Genomic DNA, 11,463 nt, shown 5'->3' with positions numbered 1-11,463 from the left:
GTTCAAGTAAAGGTAACCAGTTTAGGTCTGTACAAGTATAATAGACTAGAACCAATTATAGTTGATCCGAATAAGTGTGTACTTATGTACTCGTGACGGTGTTCTACCGGAGATCAGGCAAGGGTGGTGGTTGAAATAATATCACGGCCGATATGTTGGACACACGGCGGCAGGCCAGGTAGGGTGGGTGTAGTGAGCGCGCAAGTGTCCGCAGTCGCTCACCGCGCACCGATCGTTCACCGCGCTTCCGAACGCACGTTTGCAACGTACGCACACTTCCCGCCATTATTCGAAACTGTCAAACCGCAGCTTTGAAAATAAATAATAAAAATTTTACTCAATTCGCAATTGCTGTGCAGTAGAGCGTTAAACGAAAACTCTGGCGATTCTTGACGGCCAGTTGACGAATTACGTCGAGGCTGTTGACACTTTATCCGCGTTTTATTTTCCAAGATTTGCTAGATTTTAAAAATGTCGCGCGATAGCGGGAACTGTGCGTATTGTTATTAAGTTTTTTTTTTCTTAACAGTGAAGGTGACAAAGGTGTCTTTATCATAGTGCCAGCTGGAACGATGGTGAATTACACATAACAAAATAGTGGTTTAATTGTTTTCAACATTTGATCATTATACAACGTTGACTAAGGTAAGAAATAAATCCAATTCGAATTCGCAATTAGCCATTAGACGTAGCACAATAAGATAGATAATTGTATATTTCGCTTTCTAAACAGTCGACCATGAGTATGACCAGTCACGACAATTTATTCAGATTCGCCAGAAGATAACTTATAATAAAGATGAAGCTTTAATAAGTCAATTGAAGCTTTTAATATATTAGATTCACTTCCACATCTCTCAGTAATTTAAGCTGTAGACATAAGACTACATTCTTCACTTTTGTAAGATAGATAAGTAACTTTGTAGTATTTGCAAATTGATACAGTTTTACGAAATCAATAGGTAAGAGCGTTGCATTCGTATTTCGTACCGTAACAATTAAAGCGGCGAAGTGGTCGACCCCGTCACAGCAGATATAGAAAGTCTACCGGTTTGTACTTGGTTCCCGGATTTAAATAAAAAATCTTTTTTTTTTTATTTAAAAATATAAAACAGCAATTGATACAAACGTGCAAAGAGTCATCAAAGAGTTTATCTTATCATCGTAACGTTAATAGTTTTCTGGCGGTGTATTGGAAATACAATATTAATAAGTACCTAAGCCTATCGTTGTTTTAATAAACTTTTTGTGACAATAATTGCTCTTAAATTTCCGAAACCATCTGTAAGCCGGGAGACAAACTGTTGTGACATACAACACTGAATTATATCATATCCCAAGTTTACCATTATCCGTGATTAAATTGGCTCTATGAGAGTTGTTTTTGTCTTCATTTACCGCATTCTTCTATGCCACATTGTTTTTCTTTAATTATAATTCATGTATCATTATTTATCATACTATAAACAGCAGAGTAAAAAATAAAATTTAAATCAAATACATCTCGTAAATCTTACTTTAGTAAAGCCTAACAATTGTTTGTTGCTAAGATATCAAAAGGTTTTTAAGTCGGCAAGTTATTTTAAAAACAAGAAAAGGTAGACGTTGTTAAAATCAAGCAAATAGTGACGGGTATTACTTTCCATCCTTCAGATGTGCGTGAGTGTTTATTTTTCCTCGATCTATATGATTTTTTTATTTAACCACCTTATGAAAGTGAACGTTTAATAATATATTTATTTACGTGTGACAGCATGTTATCGATGAAAGTGAAACGCATAAGTGAGTGCAGGTAAACGATCTCGACGCATTTCTTTACGTTCGCGCCGGACAACTCACAGACCTGTATGAACTTGAAGCTCGTAATTTAAATCAAGTCTCACTATGAAACTAGGGTAGGTGAAGACTTCAATATTACTGATTTATGGTTATTAAGAAGGCAATCGAGAAATTATTAGAAAATATATAATGTATGTTTTTATATAATACTACACGTCGCCGGCGATTCCGTCCGCGTTCAATTAAAAAAACATAATAAGTAGCCTTTGTTACTCCTGACTAAGATCTAAATCTATGCCAAATTTCATCGAGATCTGTTGAGCTTTTCTGGAGATACCTGTAAACTAACATCTATCCATCCATCCATCCAAGCATTCGCATTTATAATATTAGTAAGATAGTTTTACATGAAATTAGTATTGTTCGTGTAAAAAGCGAGAGAGTGGCGTGGAGCATTAACTACCAACCTCCGATACTTGTTTTGGGATCAAAACGATATGGAAAAGTAAAAAGCGACACATTTCTTTAAAAAAACTTAATTATTATTATTAATTACCTTAAAATTTGATACATTGTTGCTTTTAAATTTAATCCGCATTTTATGCATAAGAATTTCTATAAGGAATCAGAATTAAAAAAACATAATAAACATAATAAACGAGCTGACGGAAGTAAATTCATATATAAACCGGTGCAACAACTGAGATAGTTCGTGCGATTGAAGCAAAAAATATGACACGTAAAAACGTAACGAGTCTGCTCGGCAAAGTTTAGCTGCCGATAGAAAGTGAGTTGACGTCGACTGGACATGGGCAACGACTGGTCGCTTAATGTGATGCTATTATAATATATTTGTAGCAACCGTTGACTTAAAAGAATTTCATTTTGTAATATCAGTGAAATTTACTGATTCAATATAATTAATTCGAATAGTAACTACATAAAAACCTCTATTGAAGCTGGCATGCACTAAAGCCGTTTACTAATATTGTTTTAAATCTTCTTTATTGTCTCTTCTTTTAGTATATATAAGAAAGAAGCTAATGCCATAATTTAGTAAAATTGTAGTATTTAAAAAAATAATTTATCAATGTCTTATAAGATTGAGTCTTAAAATGCAGGTTGTGATTAAATATTCAATAATATATTCAATATTCAAACTTAGGCTTTGTATTTTCACATATAATTTTCATTATTTCAAATGTATTTGTTGATATTTAATTTAATAGTAATCTAACGAGAACCTAATTAAAATTTATACTAAAAAGATGTTATGGCAATCTCGACTACATTCACGAAGGTTAATAACCTTAAACTCTATTTATATAACCACAAAATAATACAATGTAACATTACTTTCTTATGCCGACTAAGAGCGGAACATAAGTAATTTAACGTTATCCGAGTCAAAAACAAAGCGTTCACATACTTCAGAAAGAAAGCCTTGAACGATGAGAAAAAGTTTTAAAAAAACTTAATGTAACCAGTGAAAGTCACGTCCTTGTATAAATTCAGAGTAAAATAACCCTTAATTGAAAGCGTTTAAGTCGAATTCTTGCACTTTTGCAGATCGAATTATCGGGACTAATTATTTGAAGTGGTTAAAACTGGACGAAGATTCTCAAAATGTCTCATGAATAAATCGAATGGTAACGTGAAAATTACGAAAATTCTAACGTTTGACAATCCGCGCGTTGAAGTCTTTTCTGTTGCCGCTTTGCTTGTGTGTGTAGGATTTTCAATTGTTTGCATTGATAGTTAGATAAATAAAATTATTAATATTCATTGATCAGTTATACTAGTTGAAATCTTCAGGATAAACATAACGAAACCATAGCAACAGCATAGTTTAAATACGAATATTAAGTTACGCAACTAAGTGGAAAATATGACTAATTAACCTTGTTTAAAGGTTGATATCAATTGTGGCTGTAAGTTGGTAGTTTTAAGTTACATTTCAACTCTCAATTATTTTATGATTTTTTCAGCTTTAAAGACAGACCAGTTATTTTCAGTTACATACACATTTTTTTACTCGAATGATTTGTCAGTCGAGTAAAAAATATTTATTATATTTTTCGCTCGTAAGTTTGTTTTTTATGTCTGTTGGTTCGAATCTCACTCGGCTCTATTTTTTCAACATTATTGAAAAAAAAATGAAAACATTTTATTGACAAAAGTTTAGATTTGGCGATATAGATTAACAAAGTTTACTTATTTCTAAAATTACTATTTCCTATAACCCTCAGACTAGGTCTGTATCGTGATGATTATATAAGGTACAGATGAGTTATCAGATTGTTTAGTTTAGCCGATTAAAATTCAGATTATCCTCATTATTAATTGATCGGTCTCATTCGGTCGGTTTTCTTTTAAATATTAGTTTATTTAAATAAATTACTAGTACCTTAAGGTCGAAATAATAAGCTTGTAGCTTAACTTTTATTATATGCTTGACAATAATAAAGCATGACTGCCACAAACTATAGGCAGTTTATTCAACTTGGCGACAATTCAATTGTATGACACATACAAGTGTCACTTCAGACCTTGAAAGTTTAAAACCTGCTTTGAATAATACTAGACTATTTGATAAGTTGTGATATTATTGTTAATATCTAGATTAAAAAATAGGCGTAAAAGTGGGTCAAGTTACAATACATTTGCAATATAACTTAGAAAGTGTATCGGTGGAACCTGTTTGCAATCTGGATACGAGTCATTTCGCTCGCCGCGGCTGAAATGGCGGTCACAGGAGTGCATACTGCTTAGTGAACTGTGAAGCAAAAGTAAATGTTTTCCTACGAATTCATTAATATTTAATACTGCATTTTTTACTCTGTGTATTATGTTGTATGAGTATACGTTGCTGATTTACTGTATTAGACTGAAGTTAATGTAGAGGTATAACAGTGCCCCCGCCGAGTCAATTACAACACCACGGGCGAAAATTTTAATTTAACTAATTTTATAAATGCGAAAGTTGAAAGGTGGATGGATGGATGTTTGTTAGAAGATATCTTTAGAAGATTGTTATGGATCTCGGTGAAATTTAGCATATATATAGTACATAATCTGGAAGAACATAGGCTACTAATATTTTTTTTTCATTCCGCGCAGACGGAGTCCCAAGAAAAAGCTAGTCAAAGAATACAGTCTTTAACTAGTCAATTATTTAACAATCACAACTCAACCAGCTACTACTTTGTTTAAAGTAATAAGTACTAAAAACCAAATATTTATTTCCATTCGGTTATTAAAAGTGCAGAACTTAGTTAAATAAAGCAACAATTAATGATTATCATAATTGTTCCTATGTAAAATTATTAATCTATATATATAAAAGAAAGTCGTGTTAGTTACACTATTTATAACTCAAGAACAGATGAATCGATTTGACTGAAAATTGGTGGGTAGGTAGCTTAGAACCAGGAAACGGACATAGGATAATTTTTACCCCGTTTTCTATTTTTTATTCCGCGCGGACGGAGTCGCGGGTAAAAGCTAGTTTCTAATAAACGTCAGTTTTCTTACCAAGAAAAATTTTGTGTATGGGTATTTTAGAGTATACTTTAGGTAGTACAGTGTAAGTCAGACAATAGAACTAATCTACATATTTAGTATAATAATTATAGGTTCAATCTAAAATATTTGACCTAATAGTAAGTCAATTCATCACAGATTATGTACGCATCACGTTCTCTCGATCTTATTACGTTACTATTACAGTGAAAGTGTCATTGATACGTTAAAATGGTGAAATAAAGTAGAGTGCAAGTAGTTTAGAAAGTGCTCGGCTTTGAACTGACTTACTACAAGTATATACGGACGTTTAATGTACGAATATTATTAGATTGTTTCTTTCTTTTAAGGCGATACACTGTTACTTCGAATATTTAACTTTACCTTCTGAAAACTATATTCAACCTCTCTCTAAATCCCCTCATTTCTGAGGTTCGTAGTCAGCATTTGTAAGGTTACATATTGACCGGATGATATGTTTCCACCGGTTTCTGTCCAACGCGTCTCTCACGACGGTGTAAAATTTTATGGACAACATCATCTTGACTTGAAAGAACAGAGAAAGAGAGATACCAGAGAGAAAAAAAAATATAAGGGACATATATTTGTTCACGTCAGCTACTATATATAAAACTATATAATCAAGTGATGGAAAAATCTTTAACAGTGGTAGACGCTAGCAACAATAACACCTGTTGCATGAATGGGATCGACTGACGAAATACCATGACAACACAGAAGATAGGCGTCACGTGGAAGCAATTCCGTGTTTTGTCTGATGAGTGTGCGTGTCGGAGGCCTAATTTTTCACACCCTTTTCTTATAAGGATAAGTTGGGAAAGGGAAGTAGATTTGATGAAGGAGGGGACGCATAGGATGGGGTAAAATCCTCTCTGTCTGTGCGTTCCCTTCTTCGTAGATTAAACGTAGGCAATGCATTTTCAATTGTGGATATCTATGGGCAACGGTCGCGAACTACAACATTTTCAGGTGACCGCTCGTTCCTTTGCCACTTTATATTACAATAAAAGTCTATTGTGATTAAAGTCACCTTGAGTTTTAAGATGATACAACGCCCTTCAAAACAATATGTATTGCATCAGTTAAAAGGTCAATGACATTAAAATATTGTTCGAATACTTTTATAATTAAACGTTAGCGTAGTTATTTAAACGGTTTTTAACAAGCAATCGACAAATTAGCATCATTATTCTCGCCTTTGTCGGATATTTTCCCACATTGATTCTTATGACAAGAACATACAGTATTAGTTAAGCTAGTGTTGTTAACCAGTTAAGTTTTTTGTGGCATTTTGTTTTAAAAAATTCAAATTGACTTTTTTATTAATTTATCTTTGGGTTTCAAAAGACCGGTCTTCAAAAGTTTCTTAAGAAAAGAAAGAAAGTCTAAAAGTTTTTTTTGATGTGTCTGAATGTACCAACGCCTTTGTATGGACTAGCTTTAAATTCATTTGCTTACTTATTATTTGAGTATCCGAGGTCTAGATACAACGATGATCGTCTCTCACTTACCGTGTACCATTCGTTAATTTTTGTACGTCGCTAGAATATCAATTAAGGTAAATGATATTATTTTTTTAGAGTCGATCTGGTGTTTATTTTGTAAAAATTTTGTTTAGCTTAGAATAATGTTAATTGCATTGCATTGTATACTGTTTTTAAAACAATAAGACAAAAATGTTTGTAACTTTAAGACGATAAACGACCTACAAATTCACTTGTTTAAAAATATAATATGTATCTCGTAGTTTACAAAGTTGTAAGTAATGCAGAAAATTATGTAATAACTTATGTATAATTTAGGATGGTATTTTCCTATATATATGCAAAAGATTGCAAATTTTCTTTTGGTGTTCATATTTATAGTTACAACAACGCATGCATAATATTTTTACAAATATATAGAATACGTAATGAATGTTATATAGATAAATAACAATGGTAATGTGACTAGATGTGGGTAATGTACCGTTTGTGTAATTGTACACAATACACTTTGCGTGTTGTCTGTGTACACCTGTCCATATACATGACAATGTTTATGTCATGTATCAAGCAAGAGTATAAAAATGTACATTTTCACCTCAAGGTAGCGGTAAGACAAGAAAGAATTTGACCCGATTGTAAAAGCAAATCCTCGGTTGGGACCAATACGAGCCAAACAACGATAATTTTAACCAGTTCAATGATTTACTAGTTTTAAATTCAAATCGATGTGCCAATGTTTGCCATGTGCCAGCCAATGTCAACACATATAGACGCAAAAATAAAAATATGCCCCTATTATGTTTGATGATTGTAGTATTACTTTTGTTTCAAATATTTAATCATCAAAGTTGACCGACAGTTTTAATAAATCCAGGTTGATCTCAAATTAATCACGCTTTAATTACCTTCCTAAATGCCGTGCCATTAGAAACTTTCTTCGGACAAAAACTGTAATTCGTCGTCAAAGTGACGTAAACTTTTATAACTGTTGACTCTGATTATATCATCGTGGTACAGATAATATACTACATTTCTAAAAGGTGTTTATTTTTAACTTTATTCTAAACATGTTCATAACCTACATCTTACTAATATTATAAATGCGAAAGTTTAGATGGATGTTTGTTTAAAAGTATCTTTGGAAGGGCTCCACGGATCTTGATAAAATTTGGCACAGAAGCAGAACATAGTTTTGTTGAACCGATAGGTTTATGAAGTTTTATCAAAATTCCACTCGAACGGAGTCGCGGGCGACAGCTAGCCATTAATTACTTACCATTATAAAATTTGCTTAAAAGTTACTTGATTATTAAGTATTTCCTTGAAAATCGTAATTTTCCATCAGTTTCACAAAATGGCATTCCTGATTTTGTTACATGATCGTATACTGTGATTACATGCCCATCCATACGTGATATTCGCGGACTGTAAAAATTGGCCCCTTGTAGTACTGAAAAACAATTATAACGTTGCGTCATACGTCACCGCTCCAGATAGCATGTGGGCTTGTCGGCGGTCAGCCGGCGAAAGTTTGTTGCAACAGATTGCATTCGCACATTCCTCGCGTTTGATCACATCGTTATTATTCACCTCAAAATATAACAATATAATTGGCTGTAGGAGGAAGCAGGAAACTTAGCAGCTTTATCTTCTTGATAACGTTATCAAGATGTTCAAAAGAAAGACTGAATGGAGAGGCGGTAGAATGTAAATTAAGAGCTGTTTAAACATAGAACTTAATTTGTATCATTCTAAGTTTTAGAGTCAGTCTTTGATAGAGTTTGTGTAACAGTTGCTATTGTAGTTATTATGTTTAGATATTTTCGTAGATTTTATGTCTTAGTCTAATGATTTGGGGGCCCAACTTAATTTTTTTTAACGTAGTATAACCAACAGTACCAGGTTATAGATTCCTTCGGATATCGTTCTTTCTGTTAAATGAGGATAATAACGAATCAACTTAGTAATTAAAAAAGTACATAAATAACAGAAGATATATGTTGCTTGTTAATTTAAGTTAAAATATATACCTATACCTATGTAGGTAGGTATGCGGTTCCACTAATATGAAATAATGATAGCTTTGGCGAGTCGAATCGAAAGTCACTGATATTTTGTTAGTGAAAGTCGATGCGCTTAGAATGAAGCTTGTGGCTATAAAATATTTTATTTATTGACCCTAAGTCCATAGCACAAGGCTAAGAAAGTATTTACGACCGAAAATAAATTGCAGGAAACGCAATAATTGCGCGTAAAATTATTAAAACTAAACAGAAATATGACAAAGTATCATTTGTGTTTGGCGTCAAAATTTCTCTTGAGCTTGGCAATGATTTTAGCATGTTATGAAACTAAAGTTTAAAGAGTTAAATATCTTTTAATATGCAGTTTTAACAATTACTATCTCGAATGTGTTGGAACGGTTTTGAGAGCTTATTTTTATTTGAAAATATTTAATTTAGTGCGACAATAATGTAACGTAAACCTTTGTAAGCCTCGATCTGTCACAACAAGGACAAATTGTTCTTTTGTCCATTTGTTTGTCGTGACCAGTTCACAATCCACTGCTGGGTATGACCTCTCACAGTTTGCAGTTAGTTGGGAAATAAATTATATATTGTCTTAAACTTTGACGGTCTCTGCAAAAAGAGATCTTCTAAAATTCCATATCTAATTGTTGCCAGTCTAAATTTGAGCTTTGTAAGTTCAGCGTTGTTTATGCATTTTTTGCGTTCCTTCTGATATATGATTAACAGGCCATGTTCCTTCCCCGATGTGCTTGTTCGGGTTGAGTCCCTTTGTCACGATGTTGTGTGATATTCTGTATACACTGTTTTAATGTAATATTTTTTTGCTGTGGGCAGGATGCGAGCCGGCGTGTGGAGCGCGGCGGCGCTGCTGTTGCTGGCGGCTGTAACTGCCGCCCTTAGAACTGCTCAGGTAATATTATTTTTTCTATAAAATACTACTAACTTCTGTTTGGTATTCGGAATTGTATTATTTAACATTAAACATATTTTTTTATATGTATTGTTAAATTCTACATTTTGAAATGAATAACAATTATTTTTGATCTCCTATTTAGTAATGTAGGCTATTAATAGACTGTAATAGAGAACATTATATATAGGTAGTATACCATTATCAACGTCTGGTCTCCTTGATCTTTGACAGCACAATACGGCCTCAGTCATTAACTTTCATGCTATCAGAATTCCATTATGTGTCATAGATTATAAACGTTGATTGGTCTCAGTTCGATTGCTGACTACTAATCTATGTAACATATTGATTATTAATTTATACTGATGATCTTTGAAAATAAACTTCTTCTTAAGCTAAGCTTTTCGAATCGAAGTCTCTTAAGAAACATAACACTTAATAGATAATATTTTGTAACGCGGAGTTATAAAGAGTGCTAATACTAAAACAAGTCTTATCAAATGCGGATCAAAGAAAACATTCCAAATAGACTGGACAGTAAATTATATAACTTAATCCGCTTGGATATCCCCCGTGTTGAAACTACTGGGCAAATCCAAGATAAAGCTCGCATATATCGAAATACATTTGCAATGATATTTATATTTATCACAGCCACAGAGGTTACAGAAAATTGTACTTTAATAGTACTAAGAAATAAGGGTGATTTTTGTGTATCATTGTATTGATTGAAATGTTTATTGTCATCAAAGTCACTCGATGCCTTCGCACGCGTCAAGGTTGCTCGTTCAAGTGAATCAACGGTTAGTAGCCAGCTTCAATTACAGAGAACAGAGAGCTAGACTATGCAAAGAGTCGTTGTACTAAATGAATTAAGTCATTTCATCGGAAAGGATAAAGATTGCATTACCTGAAATTGGAATGACTATGAACTTATACTAACTTAAAAGTTTACCCACAGAAAACGAGCACAGAAGCAAGCAAGCTTCGAACTTGTTCGTTTTATTTGATAAGTAATGTGTGCACAAGATAGGTCCTGTCTCTTAAAAGTCAAAGGCAACTAACATTGCCTATTCCTATTGTATTACCCTCTCCGTGACACGATGTTACAGTTCATTAAATCATCCTTATAATATAGATTACACAGTTCAATGATGTTGTCGATAAGTATTACAGTTTTATGGTAATGAACATGAATAAGGTTGGTACAACCGTGTACTGAATAAATTTCTAGTACGTTTTCAATTCTAGATATAGGATTACTGTGATGAGCATTTTAATAATGTATTTGAGAAATAAAAAGCTTTCTTTTCTCTCTATCTAAGTTATGATTATAAATATTTATATTTACAAGTACTGTATAAAAATATATTTTATAATACTTTTGAAATTACTTTCAATAACATTTTCTTGACGGTTAGTCTATTTTTAAGTTATATTTTTCAATAAAATAACTCTATAGTAAAATTGTATTAGCACATTAAAATTAAGTTACAGATTAAAAATTTCTTTCGTATTTTATATACGTTAATATTGCAAATTAATTCATCGTTAGAACGTCAACATGACTTTCTAAGATGCGATGACCGCGCTCGGACTAATTAAGGTTTATCGTATACGGAGCGAGCGTACGAATCAGACGATGATTTTTTATAATTGTATTTTTTTTTTATATTAACCAAAATGCCAACTTATGCTATGTATTGCAAAA

The 11,463-nt window shown here is 32.7% G+C and overlaps 1 protein-coding gene across 15 annotated transcripts in view; it reads left to right on the top strand.

Annotated features, from left to right (window-relative positions):
• Nucleotides 1-187: 187 nt before the first annotated feature.
• The window catches only part of LOC106714523 (cell wall protein DAN4-like), a 57,222-nt gene continuing 45,946 nt past the window's right edge, over nucleotides 188-11,463 (top strand). For all 15 annotated transcript variants that reach the window (XM_045678124.1, XM_045678123.1, XM_045678122.1 and 12 more), the window contains exons 1-3: nucleotides 188-266; nucleotides 530-645; nucleotides 9,674-9,749. In XM_045678124.1, the coding sequence (XP_045534080.1) occupies nucleotides 9,675-9,749 (75 nt within the window). In that variant the 5' untranslated portion in view covers nucleotides 188-266; nucleotides 530-645; nucleotide 9,674. The remainder of the gene's footprint in view (nucleotides 267-529; nucleotides 646-9,673; nucleotides 9,750-11,463) is intronic.

This window comes from Papilio machaon, chromosome 5, assembly GCF_912999745.1.
Source record: "Papilio machaon chromosome 5, ilPapMach1.1, whole genome shotgun sequence".
Classification (NCBI taxonomy): Eukaryota; Metazoa; Arthropoda; class Insecta; order Lepidoptera; family Papilionidae; genus Papilio; species Papilio machaon.
The sequence above is the reverse complement of the archived record's forward strand: the minus strand, read 5'-3'. Positions and strand labels throughout refer to the sequence as shown.